This window comes from Chroicocephalus ridibundus, chromosome 6, assembly GCF_963924245.1.
Source record: "Chroicocephalus ridibundus chromosome 6, bChrRid1.1, whole genome shotgun sequence".
In the NCBI taxonomy this organism is placed as follows: Eukaryota; Metazoa; Chordata; class Aves; order Charadriiformes; family Laridae; genus Chroicocephalus; species Chroicocephalus ridibundus.
In genome coordinates, this window is record NC_086289.1 from 49214611 (window position 1) to 49237705 (window position 23095).

General features: G+C 38.7%; 2 protein-coding genes across 4 annotated transcripts in view; one reads left to right on the plus strand and one right to left on the minus strand.

Moving 5' to 3' along the window:
- Window positions 1-15108, minus strand: part of PLS1 (plastin 1) — a 47798-nt gene extending 32690 nt beyond the window's left edge. The window contains exon 1 of one of the 2 annotated variants that reach the window (XM_063337818.1): window positions 14672-15108. The gene's annotated coding sequence lies outside the window, so the exon portion shown is untranslated. Of the gene's footprint in view, window positions 1-89; window positions 222-14671 lie in introns of those variants that run through there. The other variant, XM_063337820.1, reaches the window with a different exon arrangement.
- An 85-nt stretch (window positions 15109-15193) lies between these two features.
- ATR (ATR serine/threonine kinase) overlaps window positions 15194-23095 on the plus strand; it is a 42101-nt gene continuing 34199 nt past the window's right edge. For both annotated transcript variants that reach the window (XM_063337816.1, XM_063337817.1), the window contains exons 1-7: window positions 15194-15448; window positions 16387-16478; window positions 17812-17955; window positions 18541-19430; window positions 20439-20626; window positions 21906-22100; window positions 22310-22536. In XM_063337816.1, coding sequence (XP_063193886.1) covers window positions 15390-15448; window positions 16387-16478; window positions 17812-17955; window positions 18541-19430; window positions 20439-20626; window positions 21906-22100; window positions 22310-22536 — 1795 coding nt within the window. In that variant the 5' untranslated portion in view covers window positions 15194-15389. The remainder of the gene's footprint in view (window positions 15449-16386; window positions 16479-17811; window positions 17956-18540; window positions 19431-20438; window positions 20627-21905; window positions 22101-22309; window positions 22537-23095) is intronic.

The window sequence follows — 23095 nt, forward strand, 5'->3', positions numbered from 1 at the left end:
CATGCATCATTCAGGAGGATCTCAGACTGCCTGAGCTTTGTATTGTTACATTCAGCACTGCTAATAAAAAACATCAATGGAAAGCTTACCTATGCCAGAAGGACCACATCTAGGAAAGTAATTTTGAAAAAATCCTATTGCATGCAGAGCTCATAGAAGTACCTTTCCTGAAACATTCTGCAAACCTAACCTGTTTGCAGTTTAGCTACACCAACACTTTGGGCTGAATTTGCCCAAACTGATTTCTCAGACCATGTGTGACCTGTTCTGGTTTGGTTAATTAGTTATTTTTCTAAGAGTTCTACAGATTTCACCTGCCTCCAGCAGAGGGCTAAAAGTGTTTTATCCCCTCTGTTCTGGAACAGGGGCATGAAATCTGTCTATCTCATATCCACAGGCAAAGCGATGCCTGCTCATCCAACATTAACCCAGATGTTGCCTGATTTATAAAACTCATAAAAATCCTGCTTGAATCTGTTGTGTCAAGGATTCTTTGAGGCTGTACTCTTCCATTTCATTTGCAGTAAGTGTGCTGTAGTCTAGAATAGCAGGTGGTATGTAAGAATTCACCTCTGCAACTGCTCCTTGCAGCTGCCAAGAGAAGGCACAGCACCTTACCCTCTGGTTCCAAAGACCAAGGGGAAAGTAGGGAGTCAACTCACATCTTCAAAGTCCCACAACAGATCACAGACACTGCCCCACTTCTCCTGGTCTCATTTGTTTTAATACAACAAGCTGTGGTATTAACAAGCACATCATTAAAAGCAAATCTGAAATAGTGACATTCTCTGTGAAAACAGGATGCTGAGCTGATACAAGTCAATACCACTAGCCCTGCAGAGCTGCGTGCACGAGTTACTGCTTTCTAATTGTATTTTCTGATGTTTATAAAATACAGTCATTCTTTACACACTAGCTGTTTTTAGATCATTTTCACAAGTAACACAGAACAGCAATGAAGTTAAATTTGTGTATTTCTCCAATACAGTGCGTCCTGGGTTCCCTACCTGTTAGCAAATAATTTCCAGATTAAAAATAATAATAAAAAAAATATATATGCACAAAGCTGCTTCCATGCAACAAGTAGCTTTCCTGTAGGACTTGAGAATACCAGACAAATCAGTATTAGAAATATAAAAACAAGATGTTTCTGATAGATCTATTTCTAAAAGACAACACTTCTGTTTTTCAGAATACAAAAATCGGATTGTCTGCAAAAACAATATACCCCTTAATCTGAAGAAAAATCATGCCAGTTTTGATATGGCCTTTATGTTTTACTTGATGAAAACTTCAAGATTAAGTACTCTGAACTCTCTGCCTATTTTATGTCATTTAAATACAACATATTAGTTTTCCAATAAATTTGGGATTACAGAATCAAAGCATACAACATAAAATACTAAACAGTTGTGCCATAAGAAGCAACAAATAAAAGGACACAAAAAATAAAGTTTCCCTACAGAATCTCTAACAGGGGTAAATTCAAAGAACTCTGATACAAAGTAAAGGTTGGATATAGTGAATCTGCTAAATTGGCACTTGCTCTCGGTTTTATTATGCACCACCTTTGCCTTGGTGAAAGTTCAATAACACCACACACATGGTATCCAAGCTGTCAAGAGAAATGCAGACACATAAGGAAAATGAAAGCACAGGAGGAATTTGAATACACTCAAACCATAAATCTTAATTACCCTTTATGCTATCTCAACATCTTTCATGATCAATTACAAATATTTAAAATATTTCTTTCATTCCTCAACAACATAAATATTTATTCAGGATAAAGAACACAAAAGGCATAAGGACTTAACGTTTAACATAAACATACCAAGTATCCACTAATAAGAGACTGTTTCAACTAAAAAGTGTTTTCAGAACTCCTTGCGAATAAAAGAAGCTTATGTTCTCGTGGAAATGAAATAGAGTAAACAAGAATAAAATTGCCACAATCTACAGTAGAAAAGGATGGTCCTATTATGCCCTTTAAAAAAGTTGGAGCCTAGTATTTGCCGGCAAACAGCTTGGAGACAGAGCTAAAGTTGCACAAGTTCAAATGCCTGGATGATGTCAGAAGCTAGGAAGATGTACCACCAACCCACAGCAATTCAGCTCTGAAACACCCTAACTAAGCCTTACAGTTGGTCTGAAGAAGATTAGTTACTTTTGCACTCAGGTACAAAACATATTCTAGAAGCTCACAATGCAACTTATCAGATATTACCACAGCAAAGGTACCACAGTTATTAAGGACAAGTTTTTCAGTTATGTTACAGCAACTTCAAGTGGAGTCAGCTAAATTTATGTATTTTCAGCATCTCTAATAATCATGCCATAAATTAGTGAAAAACTTTAGAAACAAATAACTCAAATATAATGCAACTGCAATGATATTCCTTCCAAAAGAGATAAAAGCAGCTCTTGCTTACTGCTGCTACAGAAATGCAGGTGTTAGTGTAAACAGAAAGGTTCCTCAAGGTCTCAGTTCTACAGTTCATTACACACGTGGAAAGTCATAGACATACTTGCTAACATTTTAATTTTGCAATAAGAAACTCTTGCATCCAGCAATAAAACCTGCGTGCTGTTAATGGTACACAAGGACAGGAAAGAACACAGAAAAACAGTGTCAGGAGGCGTGGGACTAGGGAATTCACCTGGGAGACATGAGATCACACAGAAGACCTTCCCTTTTTGAGCAAACCCTAGAACAAGTGTCTCCTCTAGCCTATTAGAAAATGTACGTTTGTAGAAACCACTAGAATTGCAATAGATGTGATCTTTGTGGGTGTGGTATTAACCTTCCCAATGTAAGTAATTTTTAGTGTTTCTTTAGCTTACAACATACTGTGCAGAATCTACAGTAATTTTTACCTTTTACTGATACAGTCAAAACTAGTGCTCACAAAGGAAATTCACACTCTCACAAAGGAAACTCACAAAGGAAAGTCTTGGTATAAAACTCATGAAACTTGCAGCCCATTTTTGAGCACTATGTGGCTTACACTGGAGAGATCCATTTTTACCTCTGTGCTTCAGACATATAACATAGTTACAGTCAAGTCTGCTTCTACTCACAATTGAGGTCTCAATTATTTGCAATGAAAAGCTTTATTCATTTAAGCATGAACGTGTTTTCCTTAGCTCAAGAACGCTATCGAGCCTGCCCACTGTAACTCAAAATAATAATGGTAACAGAAGTGAAGCAACCCCACCATCTCATCTTTTTATCCAAGAACCTGAAGTTGAGTTTTTGGATATAAATTAAACAGTTAAAAGCAATGTTCTGAAAGCAAAAATCTTGCTTTTCCGTTTTACACTTGGCAATGTCTGTAGACAAGTAATCCATGATTGCAGAGTTACATTCAAATTAATTAGTAAGGTATTAACAGTTAGGATGGAGCTCAGGACAGATTAAGGTGACTTGGAAGAAACTTCTTGACAAGTGTAAACACCATAATGTTTATACTGGTCCAGGAAGCATTTGACTGAGCCTTGAACAGAAACCAGATTTGCCTTTCTATCAGCAAGTTCAATCAATTTAATATACTCGAAAACCTTTTCTTATCTCCTCTCACCAGCAATATCATTTGCCCTCTGGATGGATCATGTGATACTCCCCCAAAATCGGTTTATTATACTAAAACCTATTTCCTATGCTGACTAGTCATTTGGCTTCCCTGTACACAAATGTGCTAGACCCTCCGTCCCGGAGAACTTCTGCAAGTCCCCATCAAGCACCTCTCCTGCTTTTCCTATACTACAAAGCTACCCTTCCCTCACTGACCTTGTGCCCTATACACCTCCTTTACCCATATGAGTGTCTTTGCCTGCGTATCAATTCTGGATGCATCCACCCAGGGATGAGTCAACTGCGCTGTCTCCGGAAGGCCAGAGTTAGCAATGATCACGCTTTCCAATTAGCACTGGAAGGTGGTGCCTTGTATGCTGCCACCAAAAACAAGGAAAAAATACGGGCTGAACCAACACCACAGCCACAGGGTTTTGGCAGTTTTGGCACAGGGTGCCAAACCCAGAAATTGTGGCAGGATGAATGCCTACAAAGGCCAAAGCATCACCACAGTTTTATCATGCAAATGCATGTTAGATGGAAAGAGTCTATCATTAACATACAAAAAAATTAATGAGAAACCAGGCAACAGTTTGTCATAAAACCCGCCTGATTACCAGACACCGCTCTGTAGAATTTTTTTATTTTATTTTTTTTTTTTAAGTCCAAACTTGGTTTCTCTGACATTTCATTAAAGCAAACCACACTAAAATATAAATGGAAAGGCTACACTAATAAAAGCAAGTTGATTCAGGCACTCCATCCTCAAGTCATTCCCTTGTGCCTAGGCTGACATTACATATCAAGTTTACAACAGCAAAAGGGAGTGAGTTAAAAGACACACCGGCAAATGATACTTAATCTCTTTCTTTCTCTGTCTAGGTTTATGCACATAGAGCTTTTGTTGGCATGCAACTACAATAACAAATAAAAATTGCATTATTTTTATAAGAATTTCCCATATGAATATTCTCTGATATATATCTTAATTAGGAAACAAATCCTGAAGTTCTTATTGAAACATTTCCATCAGTAAGAACTTTGTCTGTGCACACGGCAAAACTCACGCTCAGAGCTCACGGTGGCAGAGGGGCTTTCTGGGTGTCCCAGTACTCTAGAAATAAGATTCACAACTTGGGGGTTACACTTTAATTATTCTTGTACTTCTTTATTAAACTACAGCACTGCTAGTTAATTGCTAAACAGAAAAGCTAACCAGAAGCAACAGTCATAACCAAAACTTTTCAAAAACAATCACAAGTCAGACCCTAACCAACTAGAAAAAAAAATGTCAAAGGGTTTTAAAATTAGTCATATGGAATGACATCTGCCTTCTGTTTCCAGTTCCTTCACATTATTCTCTAGTTAACTTGTCAAGTTTGTCTCTGTCACTGGAATGACTAGAAATTTGTTTTAAAATTAAACAGTTCCTCACATAATTTCTCAACTCCACAAACTGACTTTTGAGACCATCTTCAGTTTTCATGGAAAGCTCAGTCAAATTATGAGAACCAATGATATTTGTGGAAGTCACTGACTCACCATCTTCTGGTCTGCCTCTGAATTACAATTCAAGTAGTACGTTCCTAAAAGTGATAGTGCAATTTAAGTCAGATAGTTGCAATGTTATCTCCACCTCAGTATTTATAATAAGGAGACAAAAGTAATCAGAAACATTAAAATACAACAAATAGCACAGCTTTTCACTATCTACTAGCTTCTAGCACAACGTTATTATCAATTTCACAGCAAAAATTGTGCTGCTGCTATTAGCAAATTAAAATTTCATGTTAGATGCTTCACTGTTTTTCAGTTTGCTGGATTTTAAATTTCATCTCCTACAATTAAAGTGTACTCACCTTCAGTTGTTTAATCTGTTACAATATCATGGATATATTTACAATATCTTCTGCAAGGCTGTCAATTTTTGCCCCAAGCCTCTATTTTTTTGAGATTCGGTGCTGCATGAGAGGTAGGACATACTGTACTCAGTGTTCTTTGCTAAGGAATTTATCCTTCTATGGCACTCATAACTTCAGAAACATACCTTTTTCTTAAGCCCACTGGAACATTATGAGCCATTTTTCTCTTCTCCAAGCATGAAAACAACATTTAGTTAGCATGTGACTTAAGCAAAACTATGAACACAGCTATCAGCGAACAGACAGACTAAGAGGCAGAAGGGGAGGGAGATTTTAAAACAGTGCAACTGCAACACTCCAAGAAAACTACTGCCTTTATCTTTCTGTGCTCCTGTCCTCTGGTAGTCTGAAGTAGTAAACCTCAGCTTGCTACAAATACTAAAACTCCAGCAGAGAGACACAGGCTAACTCCTACTAATGAACTACGTTTTAAGGTCACCCCAGAAGTTAATCATGTGAAGATCATTAGGAGTAACAACAGAAATGCACATTCATTCTCCTGCCCTCAGCAATTCAATATACATCCACGTATTCTTCATATTCCAGCTAACTGCAATTACTAAGTAGTACCAAATAGATGTGTGTTGCCAGGCTATTTTTCAGTTTTCATTAATTATCAGATGGCAGCAGGGCCTTCTGTCACCTACTAATTCCTTGTTCAACTCTACATGGTTCAAAAGATTATTAGAAGATTAGACTGATCAGCTACTATACTACAAGCAAGCCAGGATTTTCTGTCATGGAAAATTCATAGGTTATTTTTGCTTTTCTTTTTTCATTGGTCAAGCTAGAGGAAAAAGGAGGGTCTTCTACAATACATGGCAAAAGCAGCTGGCAGCATTTCAAAATCTCAGTCTCCGCAGAATCTGCCGATGCATAAATGCTACCCACCTGCCCGTTCACAGCCTGAAGGAGCTATGTTTGCCTAAGTGTTGAGGGTAAAAGGAGCGCATTAGTAAATCTGAGTAACTAAAACTAAATAGAGTATTGTTTGTAGCTTCTAAATTAGAAGACTATCTGGGGCACACATGAAGTTCATTTGCTGGTACTGTAGTTCTGAATAATTAGGCCAGAAGAAAACATCTACAGTTGTTGTTGCCAACTGTCATTTCTAATCACATTTTGCAGAGGAAAAAAAATTTCTGAGCCTTTTTTTTTTGTAACTAAATTATTCAAAACCTCAGCCTTAGAATTCATATTATTAAGAGATAGTTTTCATTTAAAAATATAAAGTTGTTTCTGATGCTTACGTGAAAACTTTACCATCTTTCTTACAAACATCAGAAATCAAAATAAAAAAAAAGTTTACAAAAATCTTGGGTTTAGACAAATTCTTTGATTTTTTTTTTAATAGTTTGAGCTGCCAACAAAAGCAGGCATCCCTAAGCATTTAAATCATTCGTTGCAACTATGCAAAACAATGCATAAAGATGTGCATGATTTTATTAACTAGAAATGTTGTTTTGTTTTTTCAAGTATCAAAAACATTCATCTTACAAAACAGTTCTAGGCTAGTAATAACCCTTGCAAACCTAAAAATGATCGTTCTAAAAAATTACTTGTTGCTTTAAAATTAATGACCTAAAGTCCCATAAAGTGAGAAAGATATGCTTATGCAGTTATCTACAGACTGATAACTACAGGGCTCAATACCTACTACACACAAAAATCCTGTAAACTGGTCACACAGATTACCTTTGTAAGGAGTCTTTTTGCTTAGCTAAACATGAATTCTGAGTATTCTTAAGTTTAATATGCATTTTTATTTGCTTTGTGCTAGCCATTTTAGAATATCCCACAGTAACGTGACAATTATTTGCTCTCATAGCCTGCATTAAATGCTAGTCTTCCAAAATTGCCAAATAACAATCCAAAGCCTTTCCAAACTGTGACACTTTCAAAGTAAAATATTAATATTTCTTACACCACTTTTAAGTCCTAACACTTGTTAGGACTCTGAGAGCAGATTTCCACATGTTCAGCAAGTGAAATATGTAGCTAAAAACTGCCTCTTTCATGACAAAATGGTCAAGTGTGATCAACTATCAGACAAATCAGCTTGTTGATAAATCAGCGCTTTTACAAGGGCAAAAAAAGGTCTCTAGAGTAGATCTTGGAAGACAAACATTTTATTTCACATAATATTTTAAGTAAACAAACATTTTGGATTTTAAGTTAACTACAAGACTGCACCAAGGAGCTCATCCTCCTCCCACTGACCTTCACAAAAATTGAATAACCCTGTCACGTTGCTGACTGTCACTTTACACAGTGACAACATTAAAAATAACTTATATTTCCAACTCTACAAAATCAATGTTCTTGAGCATTAAACAGTAATCTATATTTAAATCCCTAGTTTTAAATTTCTAAACATGGCACAGAAATATTTATTGTGGTACCAAGCCAACACTATGCATACCTTCCGTACTTTCATGCCCACTCCTACTGGCCTATCTCCCTCTGGTTGAGGAGTCCAGCTGAAAGCAATACAACTGAAATGACATCTTAATGAAGCACTTCTTAGGTAGCACAGAGACTGCAGTAGCACCCAATTACTCATCCAACATATGCTTATTTGGTTGAGAAGGACTGATATGGATTAATCCTATTGAGTTTAAACGCCTTGATCTTAATTTACTTAGTAAAAAGCAGAATGATAGCTTAAACTATACGACAGAAGAGTTTGTTCCATAGATTAACCACCACAAAAATTATTTCAGGAGGGAAAGCATGCAGAAATTTTGGAATGCAACAGAAATATGTGCATCTATTACTATAGATCATTTTATAATTACTACTTTTCCCAAGGCAGTCAGTCTATCAGACAGAACTTCATTAAAAAGCCCAGCATGGCTGACCCAGTAGCTGTCTTTCACCACAACAGGAGGGCAGCCACTTCAGAGTGCAAGCCACCCCATGAAAACAAACATAACACGGCGTGCCAGAAGTAGGGATTTGCTCTGGCATGACAAACAACTAGTCTCATGTTGCTGTCAAGCCTCCCTTAGGAGCAGCTTTGGTAGGACCTGATCAAACCATTTTGCCCATGCTGAAGAAGCCAACCCGGAGGTTTAAATTTCAGGCCAAATGGACGGTCTCAAAGATTCTGGAAATTTTTGGGGGAGTGCACATTAGTTTTAATTATTATATTTTTTAAATCTCTGCTAAAAAAAAAAAAAGAAGGATTTGTCCAATGGGCCTTGAATTAGTGAAGTAGTTATCTGTGGATACAACTCTAAGCACATGATAACTTTCCTTTAAAAAATCAATTAAATTATTGATAAGATTTAGATTTATTTATGTGCCATAACGTTTTGCTAATTTGAGATGTGAAAAATATTCATACAATGAAATGGCTGATACAGGTGATGACAAGTAAAGCAAAATACATCTTTATATTCAGTTATGAATTGTTTTGTCACTGAATACAGTATGTTACCTAAGGGGAAAAAACAGATTTAGAATCAGTCAAGTCCTGAAGCCAGCTATATCAATGGCAAAATCCACAACAGTTTCAATTAAATATATCTTGATTCTATAAATCAAGCTTGGAAGGACTAGACGCACTGCAAAAGTAAAACAGCTCTATGGAAAAGGAGAATTTCATACTACTCTATATTGACCTACCTTTAGTATATGAAAGAACAGAGTCTAGTTTCGCTTTGTCATAAGGGGATAAACCAGTTCAAAGAGAAACGGTAGGACATGTGGAAACAAAATGGGAGAAAGACAGACGTGGAGCTAGAAGAGAAGCTTGTTAAATCAGCAAGACAAAAGCATTCCAAACTACAAAAATTTTGGTAAACAAAAACCTATGAGGGAACATCCAGTTTAAAAAGAAACAGCTAGCTCCTGAAGCTCACACTGAGACAAATCCTTTAAATTAGCATTCAAGTAAATATAACCTTGCTGATAACATACAGCCTAATATTTCAGCTTTACTACACGTCAATGCTTTTAATCAGACCATTCTACCAATGATTATTAACAAGATGAACGGATGAATACACTAAGTGAATTAAACCGGGTAATACTGGAAGCAGCATTAATTTCTTTTTTTTCCGCTAGTGCCTATTATTATTAAGGAAACATCTGCAAGAGAGCCCTGAAAGTGAGTTGATAATCCTTTTCTCACCAAAAGCATGCACGTAGAAGCACACAATCTGCTTTATGCATAATTTATTTCTGAGGCTTAGCAATATCAGTCTCTCTGATGAGCTATTGTAATGTACTACCTTTATTCTCTTTGGACACCTGTATGTAATACCAGTAACTAAGCACACGCCCCCACATAAAAATCTAGAAATTAATCAAGTAATTTACATTTAGAATTACCAAAACAAATAATAAGGTATATAATATGGTCATGAATGACATTTAATATTTCCTGCATGTGATCAGCTGAATCAAAGCTGAAATCATGTAATTGTAGTTTTATCACACACACAACACACTGGAGAATAGAGAAGTCACCCTTACTGTTTCAGTTTGCAGCCCTTTTTTAAAGGTGTAGCAACAGCAATGCTTAAAAAACCCTTAATAAAGTGGCAGTACGTGACTGTAACCTGGAACTCCTGATCCATATTGAACTTCATCTGACTAATGCCTGTTGATTTCATTGTTAATATCCCTTTGTGTATTGCAACATGTCAACTGTTTGCTCAGTGAATGTCAAGGCTGAAATGAGCTAGTGAGACAACATCTTACACAGAATAGCTTAAAACCTGGGTTTCAGATTCAAAAGCATTTTAAGTTGTTTAGCTAGGTATCTTTTCCCAGCACTACATTTACAATTGATTGTTTCCTTATTGTTTGTCACAGTACACCAGAGCCTTCTCCAGTAATAAACTTGCTTGCTAGGATCAGATCCTTTTACTCCCTAGTACTCCTGTTCTACATTTGTTCAACCCATTTATGTAGACATAGTGATTTTTGGAGTTTTTATGGCAACAGTTATTCTGGATGTGAAGTATTTCATACATCATAGTGAATGCTATGAAAGTATTTTAGTTAATTTATTACTGCAATGAGAAGGGTGGCAACTAAACGTTACACACAAACTTTACGCGAAGTGTTAAATGTAAGGGTACTGGTAAAAGATTTTTAGTTTAGGTACTTCCATATTATATGCTGTTAAGGTGATGTCCATTCCATTGACATAATCTTCAGAGTAGTGAAAGCTACAAGTACTGGGAAAATACTCACCAAGGAACATATGTTCCTCCAAAAGATAATGAATACTGTTCCAACATACATAGATTTAATTTATTTGACTTCTAAAAAAAAGAGGGTAAAATGACAAAAACCATGAATTCCCTTTCTCCCTTCTCCATTGTGTTGATTTCTATAGTAAGCTGTGAAATGAAGAAAGTTGATGTTTAGCAGAACTTTTATCAATATTCCCATGCATAAACTCTATTTTAGTCTTAATCTGTATGGAATACAGAACCAGATGGAAAATTATTTCTCCTCACATTAAAATTCTCTCAGAAAACAACAATTTTCCACTATGAAAATTGTGGCTACTACAATTATTCAGATTTTCATTGAAATATTTTAATAAAAGAAGAACCTATTTAATTACAACAGCTAGTACTTTCAAATATAGTTTAAATGCATTCTAAATTGAAACACTGGACAATTTTCTTCTACCATGACTAGTACAGTCTTGCATTTTATTAAGGGATTTTTAAGCATCACTGTTGCTACAAGTTTAAAAAAAAAAAAAAAAAGTAGTCATTTCCAGAGCCAATTAAACCATTGAATGTACATATCCTGCTTTTAGATTGCTGGCTTGCCTGTGGTCCTCACCACCATTTACCACCTGTTTCAATTTTTCACCTTTATTTTATTTAAATCATCAAACAATATTCAGGACAAGATATAATTTTAATCTGTGCTCCTTCACTCCAGCCAAATTGACTAAGCTACAGAGGAGTAGATAAAAACAGCGCATGCTGGAAAACACGTTTTTATGGTGTACAGGAACAATGCAAGGTGTTCAAAGGTCAGGCAACTACTCTGACAACCACCTTCGTGACTATATATGGAAATTAGTCCTCAAGTAATCATACAGGCCATTGGGCATTATTACATCAGCCACGCCAATCATAAACCATAAGCACACCTTGATATTACATGAAACTACTCAGTACAGTTCAGAGGACCTTCATGCACCATCTTGGCTGCTGGCCACTGTATCAGCCTGTATAATGTTCATATTTCACAGTTCAAGGAATACACACGTGCATTTAAATGTCTTTATAATCGCTTGTGCCTACTTGCAAGAGACAGCTGATATTTAACTGCAGTCATGCTAACCACATGGGGGAACATCTCACATACATCCACAGAGTGGATGAGCCCCAAGAACAATAATTCCACCTCAGAATTAAACAACAGAGGGAAGAAAAGTACAATTAACATGCTCTTGTGCTCTGTGACTTGCTGGTCCAAGGCAAAGTCACTCAGTCTCTTAAAAATATTGACCTGCAGAGGTGTGTAGTAAAGCAGCAATGAAAGCCAAAGAAGATGGAGGCCTGAGTGTGGAAGAATCATGCAACTATAAAGCCAAAGGACTGACAAAGTTGGGACAGAAGTAACATCAGCTTCAGCAGAAACCTTGGTACTGTCACATACACTGGATGTGATACTCAGCTCTCTCTGTCTGCATGAATTTCTCCCTGGGTTCTGTCTGCAAAGTACAGGCTCCGCACACCTAAGACTCATTTCACCAACATGAATTCTGCATCGGAAGAGAAAGCACAGAACAGTCTCAAGGCACACTGTTTTCATTAGCAGCGAGTGTCTCTCTCCAGCTGGATGATAATACACCTACTCCTCCTCCTGAGACTCAAGAGATATAAAAGTATAAAATAATGGGATGAGGAAGAAACAAGGAGATGAATTAAGTGTTTATTGAGCTGCTAATCATGTGTTCAAGAAAAGCAAGGAACAAAGTCAGGTGTTTCAGTTGGTGTTTCTTTGGAGGGTTTGGGGAGGGCTAAGTTTTGCGAGTGCCCATAAAAATGTTTTTATGTGAAACATCTAGCAGATTTCTTACATCCTTGCAGCACAATGAAGTTGTTGTTATGGGCAGTCTTATAAAACTGCGGTAGCTGGAAGAACTTGACAATAGGGTCAGAAGGCAGTAGATGGGGCTTTGCAACCAGGAAGGAAAAAAGTCTCCTAACTTCACTCCCAGTGAGGGATCAGGAGCAGGAGATCTCTCTTTAGTGAATTGCTATAAGTACTTAGTACTGGGGCCTACAGGAAGGATGGGGAGGGACTCTTCATCAGGGAGTGTAATGACAGGACACAGGGTAATGGTTTCAAACTGAAAGAGGGTGGATTTAGATTGGATATCAGGAAGAAATTCTTTACAGTAAAGGTGGTGAGGCACTGGAACAGGCTGCCCAGAGAAGCTGTCTTTGCCCCATCTCTGGAAGCGTTCAACGCCAGGCTGGATGAGGCTTTGAGCAGCCTGGTCTAGTGGGAGATACCCCTGCCCATGGCAGGGGGGTTGGAACTAGATGATCTTTAAGGTCCCTTCCAACCCGAGCCATTCTATGATTCTATACTTATTACAAAAAAGAAAAAAAACATGAATTACATGCTTGGTAAATTCTTAGAGAAACTGCACCACAAATTTATACAGCATTCTACCTATGACAAATGGAAACACTTCTACAATACCTATATTAATATGATCTCACTGTTGACTCAGACTTCCAGGCAAAAGTACTTCTTTTTTTCATTAATCACTTTGTGTGCCCCACTTATCTTTTACTAATAACAAAAATATCACCCTATGAGTCAATAAGTTTATTGTATTTCTTAGGATTGAAAGCTAAAGAATATTATAGCCTGCTCAAACTCTCCTAAGATCCCAACTGATATCTTGCCATCTGTCTTATCAGGGATGACACAGGAATTTTAACTCTACATCAAATTAGAAAGTATTGCAATTTACACCTTTCCTAGTGTGATTGTTGTCTCAGGCTTGTAAGTTTACACTCAGAATGCTGCTCCACAATAAATAGATTTTTTTTTTAATTGAAGTTGTGTAGAAAAATTTTGTGTTAAGAATAATACTGATAAGAAAACACAGATACACTTGGTCTTCCTGGACCATTAAAGTTCTACTTAACAAACATGTAAAGCTACACAGTTTCTGCTTTCTCTCCAGGAACGACTCTTGAAAGACAAATATTTTATAAAGTTAGCTAGTAGAAAACATTGCAATATATGTTGAAAAACAAACTAAGATAAAACCCAGTTACGTTTTGCAAAGTTTCTCAAAGTATTCCATGTCCTTCCCATGTTAGCAACCTCTGAAAGGTCAGCAGAATTTTTAATGAAACAGCATACCCATGTTTTGCAGGAAAAAAATAACCATCTACGAATGAAAAATTAATAATAGATTCCCAAAAGCAATCATCTGAAATGAATCAGTAATTGAAATACACACATGCACCCACTTTGTGGGCTGTTTTACATGCGAGAGACACAGCCCTAGCACAGTGGAAACAGGCAACAGAATTAGAAGCCTCCGAGAGGATTTTATTTCAGCCCGGAAACAACGCTAAGACAAAGTTCAAGAACAAATGCAGAAAGAGCTATACCTCCTATCCTAATGTGAAAAACAAAGCTCAGACTTCAATTTCCCTTCACACCACCCCCCTGCTATTACTATCTACACACAAACTCCCTTATTTTATCCTTTTATACTCTGAGGTCTTGCAAACTTGCTACACAGGCAGTGCCCACAGGCGGGTCACAAGCTTAGCCTCACCAGCGCATCCCCGCCCGGCCACTAACGCGCACCTTCCGCGGGGCAGCGCGCAACGCTCCGCACGCCGCGGGATGCCGGACCAGCTCTTCGGCTTCTTTCTCAAAACCTTTCGCGCTTTATGCATTTTAAACGCGCTCGCTCCCTCAAAGGGACGTAAAAAGAAAACAACACACGCTAAAAGCAAAATAGTAACGGTAACATTGCTTAACCCCGCTCCTCACCGCTACCTACAGGCAGGGCACAGAGCCCCCGCACCCGCCAGAACGCGCCCTCCCACCAGCCAAGGGAGCCGGGCTCGCCGCTCCCTCCCCACGGAGGGACCGGAGGGAAGACACCAAGAACCGGCCGCAACCGCCGCCTCGCTCGCTCCCTACCTACCTGCCCGCTGACCACCTCCTCCCCCAGTGCCGCACCGCCCGCCGGGGCCGCCGCCACCTGCTGCCGGCAGGGCAGGACGGGGCGGGCGGACGGGCAGCGCCGGCGGCCAATGGCAGGGCGGCAGGGGCGGGCGGAGGCGGGGGCCGCTCTGTGGGGCCCGCGGGATCGCTCTCCCTGAGAGGAGCGCCGTCACGGTTGGTTTTGGGGTATCCGTGAGCTGCGGGGAGCGCTCTGGCGGGAGTCTCTCAGCTAGCACCGGGGGCTCCTCCTCGCCGCCCCTCAGACCGGGACCGCTCCCCTCGACTCGGTTTAAACCGCCCTCAAAAGTGCTGCTCTTCTCTCCCCGGCTGTGCCCCGCGAGTTCCCGGGAGCTGCGGTCTGCACCCCGCTGAGGCGCCCGTCGTGTCCGGACTCTGGCTGGCTCTCCCGGCAGCCCCCTCAGTGCCAGTACCGGGAAACGGCCGCGGCTAGGCCCCTGCGTGGTTGTCACCTGCCTGTGACCTGCCCGGCGGAGGAGAGCCCTACTGGGGCGGCCACTCGGAAGCGAGCGCTGAGGCGCCGCGACCTCGCTGGTCTCTGGTGGCGAAGCGGTTAAAGCCGAGCCGCGCCGCAGGGGGGCGCACCCGCCAGCTGCAGGGCGTAGGAGTTTTGGATCCTGCCGGACGCCGTCACGCCGTTCCCGCCTCGGCGGCGCGCGGCCTGTTTCAAAGCGGGAGCCATGGCCGAGCAGGGCCTGGAGATGGCCTCCATGATCCCGGCCCTGCGGGAGCTGGCCAGGTAGGACATACCTCGCCCCCGTGTGTGTGTGTGTGTGTGTGTGGGGGGGGGGGGGGGGGGGGGGGGGTAAGCGTGGCCGGCCTCAGTATCAGTGTATGGCGTGGGGAGGTGGAAAAGTACGTTCCTTCCCCCCCCACTGTGCGAGGTCCCCTGAGGCTGGGCCTATGCCCTCCCCTCATCGGAGGGCCCTTATGGGCCGCCTTCTCCCTCCACCTGCCTGGGTTGCATCCTCCCTCGTAGGTGGTGCTGGTAGAACCTGACGGGAGAGGAGTGTTGTCCTGCATAACACTCCACATCCTGGGGACTTGCGTTGTGGTTTTGGGTAAATGACTTATCCCTTCTTTTGGGACAGCAGTTTCACTGAGAATTAAAAGACCTTGGAAAACGTTTGGCTATAAAGTTTTAATGGCAGCATCAAGACTGCGGCTTTGTTTTGTGGTAGGCAGATAGTTGATGTGGAAGTCTAATTGTATGTTGGAGACTTGACCTGATGAGAGCTAGGTGCCATCTTAGTCACCTGAGAAGTTGCTATTGACACCTCTCATGCAGGGTGTTGGTAGCTAATCAGTTCAATCATTTTGGTTAATTACAAAAGTGGACCGAGTTCTTAATTTAATTTTTTTCTGCACCAAAGCTGGTTTGTTGCTTGGTAGAGCGTGTGGATAAATCCCTTAATCTGCCAGATGTGGCTTTAATATATAGCAAACATAATTGCATAACAAAACTAAATGATCTTCAGTACTTCATAAAACTTTTTACGTCTGAAGAATAAAGAGAAAGAGGAACAGGCTGGTCACTAAAACAGGAAATCAATTTGTATTTCTTTTTTAAGACTTCCAGAAGAAAAAAAAATTAGTGTTTAACATTGTGTTAAACTTCAAATAATTATTTTCTATTTTAAAAAGGATAACGTCAAAATAATGTACTTTTAATTTTAGTGCCAGTCCAGAAGAATACAATGCAGCTGTGCGGAAACCAAGACAAATACTCTGCCAGTTCATTGACAGAATTCTTACAGATGTAGATGTTGGTAAGTATTACATCCTTATCTCTTAAAATTATTACCTGCTTTATGCGTTAAGCAGTTCCTGCCAAAAAAAAGTTACAACTCTCATTTCACCAGATGTAGTAGTTGAATGCAATACTACTTATGACTTATTTTTTAATAACTTCCACAATGAAGTATTTGCTGTTATGATGTGAAGTAACTTACGTCAGTTTTATGAATATAAATGCTTGCAATATTGAAAATCAGTTGTATCATGTAATGTGATTGTTCATTGAGTAATATAGCTTGCAAGTCTTAATACGCACAGGGTTTTTCAGAATTGAAATACTTCGATGTAAACGGCTTTATTTTTAATTTTAGAACTCAAACAAAGCCTTATTTTAGTACTCCTTAAATTATGTTAAGGTTCCAATTATTACAGTACTTCAACAACAGTTCTGTAATTAAGAAATCCATATACTACAAAATTATAATTTGTAGTTATCTGTACATTTGCATCAAGGAGAATCACAGGATGGGTAACTTACTGTTTCCAAGGTATAATTTCATGTGGCTGTCTCAGTAAGACTGATATTTTGTCTAGTGAATTGATAAATTTAAGTATCATACCCATGTTACTCTCCAGATGACGTGTTTGTTAATTCTGTTATAGTCCTGAAAGGAAAGGCTATAAAAGTAAAAAGCTAATCTGCTTTAGATACTACTTTTGAATACATAAGTGTTCTACTTTATTATTACCATAAGAATGGTAATAATATAGCTTTTCTGGTTAATTGTGATCTGAATCTGAGATAGTTTCCTTCTTATGCTAACTAGCCACGTGGAATTTGGATAAATCTGATGTGATTCAGATACCTGTTTCAGTGGAGCTATACAGCAGCATTAGATATGTTTGGTATTTTGCTAAACTTTCTGATTCAGTAAGATGACCTTACCATTTAAAAAATTCTATTTCTTGGAGATTTAGAACAATTCTTAGTTAGGGCTTTTTTCTACCAAGTTCATAACCTAGGGAAAATTGTGCGATTAAAAATTAAAATGCTAACTATTCGCTATTCTTCACTCATCAAACAGTTGGATATAATACTAACTAAGTGTTAATGCATAATATTTAAGCTGAGTAATTTATATTTTTCTTCATACAGTTTGCTGTCACACAGTGAGTTTATAATATGCACAAAATCATTATAATGGATTAATAAAGCACACTCCCAATTGCTAACTATACAGTTTTAATGCTATATCATGGTATTTTATATAATAAATTTCTTCTTTCTCTTTAGGTATTAAAAAAAATTGTGAAGTTGATTTATTGCAATGCTAATTCAGAAATGTGTCTCCTTTTCTTTTAAAGTTGCTTTGGAACTGATTAAGAAATCAGATTCACAGCCAAGTTCTGTAATGTTGCTTGATTTTATTCAACATATCATGAAATCTTCCCCGCTTATGTTTGTAAGCGTGGATGGAAATCAGGAGGAAAACGAATGCAGTTGCATTGGTGAGTTTGTTGAAAATGTTTATGTTGAAGCCTGATATTTTCAGGATTTACACTTTTTGACAATGAGATCTTACAAAAGAACAAAAATAGGGAAAAGGCAGATTTTTAAGTTTTGTTACATATTTATAAGTAAGTGAAAAATGTGATAGACCTTTAATGTTGTGAATTGATTTGCAGTTGTGATAATGGAAACTTATCAGGACAGTTTGATCTTATTCGTTACCATTGCCTAGTGGTATTACCCGGTTCATGTTGATGAGATATCTTGTACGCATATTCATTGGCTGAGGGTGTTTTTAACTGTGGAAAATTTCAGGAACTACCCATATAAAATGTCTGTCTTTTTTTTTTCCCCATTCCCTCCCCTGGCATAGAGCCCTGCCTCCCCTTTCCCTCTTTTTTCAATAAGATCTGCTGAAGAAATGTCCCAGTGAAAGCTCTCTGTTGGCTAAGCCTACTTGCATTTATCTCAAGGAGTTGTCTTTTGTTATGCTGATGAGCAACCTCAGGCAGGTGCTCATAATAGGAGGTTTTGGTTTTTATCTTAATAATTTTCCATTTGTTGTTTCTTTTTTATTGTCCTAGAATTTAGTAACTGGATCATAACAAGGCTTCTCCGAATTGCTGCAACTCCAAACTGCAACACGTTGCACAAGAACATCTGTGACGTCATTTGCTCTTTACTGTCTCTGTTTAAAATGAAGAGTTGCTCCATTTTTGAAGTACTAACAAAAGACTTGCTACAGCTTTTCCAAGACTTAATCTTCCTGCATGAAAGAGATGCACAAAAGCATCTCTGGGGAGATGTACTGCTCTGGCCAGTGACTGTAAAGAGATTTTCAAGCAATACAAGTGACAATGTGGGATATTTAAGATTGGCACCGTTACAGCTGATGGGTATGCCCAACGTAGAATGTTTGGAAGTTATATTAATGTCTATTCTGACAGATATTGTTGCAGATGTGTTTTTTGTAAGACAAGATATTATTCTCTGGGGGATAGGCTGCTCCCTGTTGGAGTATGGCAGTCCAAAAGTTAAAGCTTTGGCAGTGAAGTTTTTAGTAAAATTAATTCATTTAGGAGGACCTCCAGAACAGCTGGCCAGCGTTTTTTTCACAGTCTTTTTTGGAATTCTACAGTCAGCACTTGAAATGGATACTGAACAATCAGAACTGTTTGGAGAACAATTCTTACTGTTGGTGAGGACATTGTTGCCGTTTGAAGCAGATTCTTACAAAAATATTGAACCTGTCTACTTGAATATGCTACTAGAGAAGCTCTGTGCATTGTTTGAAGGTGATGTGTTTAGGTGTCTTCAGTCTGAAAAGCTGAAAGCCGCTTTTTGCCATATGCTGCAGTATTTTCTGGAGTTTGTTCCAACTGGCTATGAATCTGCATTACAAGTAAGAAAAGTCCGTATCAGTACCATATGTGGAATTTTTGTGAATGTGCTTGGAACTCAGGAAGAACAAGAGGTAGGTTAATTTTAAAAACTGTATTTTTCATGTGAATAGATAATGTACAAAAACCTACGTGTGTACAATGAAGAAAATCTAGGAAGTACTGTTTTAGTTGCATAATTAGATTGATACTCCTTGTTTCTCAGCTATTTCATGTATTTGTAGAAGTCAGAGTTCTTTAATTAGTTGGATGTAGCTGGACCCTGTGTTTTCCAGATGTATTAAACTATTGAGAAGCTATGTAGGCACAAGGATCTGTCTGTAATCATAGTATAAAATGCGGCTAGGGCACAGTGTACACACATACAAGGGCAGCTTTACAAGTAATTTCCCTTCATCTGAGCTGTTCTTACTTTCTAACCATATGCTTTTAGTCATATTTGTTTGGGACAGGCAGGCAGAAAGGTTTGAATTAAAATAGAATGATAAAACAGTTTGGGTTGGAAGGGACCTTTAAAGGTCATCTAGTTCACTCCCCCCCGCAGTGAGCAGGGACATCTTCAACTAGATCACGTTGCTCAGAGCCCGGTCCAACCTGACCTTGAAAGTTCCCAGGGATGGGGCATCACCTACCTCTCTGGGCAACCTGTGCCAGTGTTTCACCACACTCATTGTAAAAAAACCTATTTTTGTATGTTCAATCTAAATCTATTCTCTTTTAGTTTAAAAAACATAATGAGGTGTTAATGATGAGGTGTTAATACGCTGAGTGTTCCCTCTACCCCATACACTTACAGGCATATCATATGTATTGTCTCTTAAACTTATGCTGTCTTGGTGGCTTTGGTAGCAAGGTGTTATGGCAAGAACTGGGAAACAGCTGTACTAGCTGTATTCTCTCTGGTAGGAACACAGGAAATTTCATTGCTTATGAGAATTTTCATCTTATAATTAAGATTTTTGTTCAGAAAGGTTTAAGAAGGTTGTTACCATAATATTTTGAATGTTTATATTTTAATATCAAGTCTTTGAGAAGTAAGGCATAGTATGCATCATGGTACCTCTGCTGTTTTTCCATCCCAGTATCTAGTGAGTCCACTTTATACAGCATTAAAAACACAAACGGAAGAAATCTTTCAGGAGCTTCATCAGAACCAGCTAGATACTTCTGACACTGATGGGTGGAGCAGCAGCAGTGATGAAGTTCCAGAGAAAAAACGACGACTAAGCCTACAAACAAAGCATCCAAAGAAATCACCTACACCAGTAGTGTATGGCACTTATTCAATAAGTACTTTTATAGTGATTTGGCTAGTTAATAATAACAAATGACAATATTTTTGAGGCAGTTTCTTCATAACAACCACCTTGAAAGATCTTCTGGGAAAAGATCTAAATGATGAAATGATATTTTGAAGGATCAGAATCTACAGATGATTTCTAAGCCAAGCTTTAGTTAGAGACTGTATTTTTTAATATGTTCAATGCAAATTATTTTCATTTTTACACACTGAAAACAGAAAAGCTGAGAAAATATATACAGAATGAGAGAGTTATATATGTAACTATGCTGTTGTGCTGGACATGCTTAAAGCAGGTCTAGTTAAGTCAGGTTGTTCTCAGATGAACGAAGCCAGTTCTCTCAGCCTCTGCTTGTGCTGTGCTTCAGCTCCCTGATTATCTTGGACTTGCTCCAACATGTTGATCTCTTTCTTGTATTTGGGCACTCAAAAAATGCTGTACTGCAGGTTTGGGCTCATGATCAGCCTTCGCTCTTGATAATACAGCCCAGTATATAGTTGACCTTCTTTGCAACAAGGTCATGCCACTTTTACATTCAACTTTTCCACAAGTCCGTTGGTTGGGTCATTTTCTCCAAAGCTGCTTGCTAGGCAGTCAGCCCTCAGCCTGTTGTGTTGCATGGGTTTTTAGTGCCAGGTGCAGGACTTTTCATATGTCTCTGTTGACCTTCATGAGGTTTTCATTAGCCTAATTTTCCAGCCAGTTGAGGTCCTTCAAATAAGCAGCATTCCTTTTATTCATAGAGCTACCTGTCTCATTGTAGAAAGGAATCAACTTAGTCTGTCATGATTTGCCCTGGGTAAATATATGCAGGCTATTCCCAGTCGCTGTCTTGTCCCTTATGTAGCTAGAAATGAGTTTAAGGAAGACTTTTTCCATAACTTTCCCAGGGACTGAGGTTAGGCTAGCAGGCCTATAGTTCCTTGAATCCTCTTTTTTTGCCTTTCTTGAAGATGGGTGGAATGTTTGCCTTTTTATAGTCATTGGGAACCACCTTGGTCACCATGACCTTCCAAGGATTGTAGAATTATACCTTTATAGCCTTTCAGATAAGTCTGATTTGCATCACACTTAACTTCAGAGTTAGTATCTTGCTCTCCTGAAGAGCATGTTTAAGCTAAAACTTCGTTTGGTATTTTCCTAATCTTGTATCCAACATCGATTAGCTCTGTTCTTGCTATGATGATTTATCTTTTCTTAAAAAAAAAAAGTATGTGTTGGAAAATAATTAATATGGTCAAATTGCAGACTTAGTCCCGTAAACATGAAATTGAAGAGCACTCTATGGAATGCCATCACAAAGAAAGCCGCATCCTTAATATTTATCCTTGAGAAAGAAATTCTGCCAGCGGATGTTCTTCAGACTGTAGAAGGGATTGCTGTAATTCTGCAACTAGCTGCTTTGTGCATAGTTCATTGTTCGCCCCCAACAAATTCTAACAGGTAAAGGTACCAAGGTGAAACCGTGAAATCGGTAGTTTCTTGTAATTGTTATTATGATTTGTGTGGATTACTTTAATGTTTGCCCATATATCAGGACAAGTGTTAGATAAGTCCTGGATGTTTTGAAGAAGTACATTTTCATAGTAGCTTTGCTTACAAGCAATACAATATTAGATGTTGCATTGATGATATGACTTTTATTTTACCAGCCTAGATCATAAAGTAACTCATCCATGTAACTCTGACACATATAAGAGTACTCCAAGCTCCTCAGGTTCAGTGGTGAATACACAGTTCACGTGGATTTCCTCTGATTTCATCACAAGAGTAGTAGAAGCCTGCAGAAACCTGTTAGCAGCTGCTACGCAGATTGTTAACCTAGAACAAGTGATTGACAGAATAGTCAAAATCTTTGATGCTTTGCTGTATGCACAAGGTGAGAAATCCTTTCAACTAGCATGTCTTTTATTGGATTTGTAAATTAGGAATGCATTGACTAAATTGGTCTGTTGTGGTAGAGGTACTGAATGTTAGAACTCCAATTTCTGTACAAAAAAGGTTAAATAAAAACCAAGAGCATTCCTCTCTGTCTAGAGAGCTTCCTTTGCATTCCTTTTTGAACAAGATTTGCTAGTCTTTGTCTGTACTTCTGTTGGTTTTTATCTGAACAAGAGACTACATGGGGATAGTGAATATGCATAAGAATGAAATGAACTTTTAGCAGTTTTCTCTATAAAGCACACAGAGGCAGGATGTCTTACTATCTTGGTTTCACTCAAAGATTTCAACGCTTCCGACCAGCTTCAACAAATGTGGCACGGAGGATGTGTTCCAAAAATATTAAGTACTTGTATGTTTCTTTTTAAAGTAGCTAGTAGGATGGAGGACAGACTTTACGAAAAACTAAAGTGTTACTATGAGTTCAGTTTGCTAGCCATCCCAAAGTCCACTTGAGAGTCTCCGTAAAAATCCAGAGATATGGAAGTTATATTGAT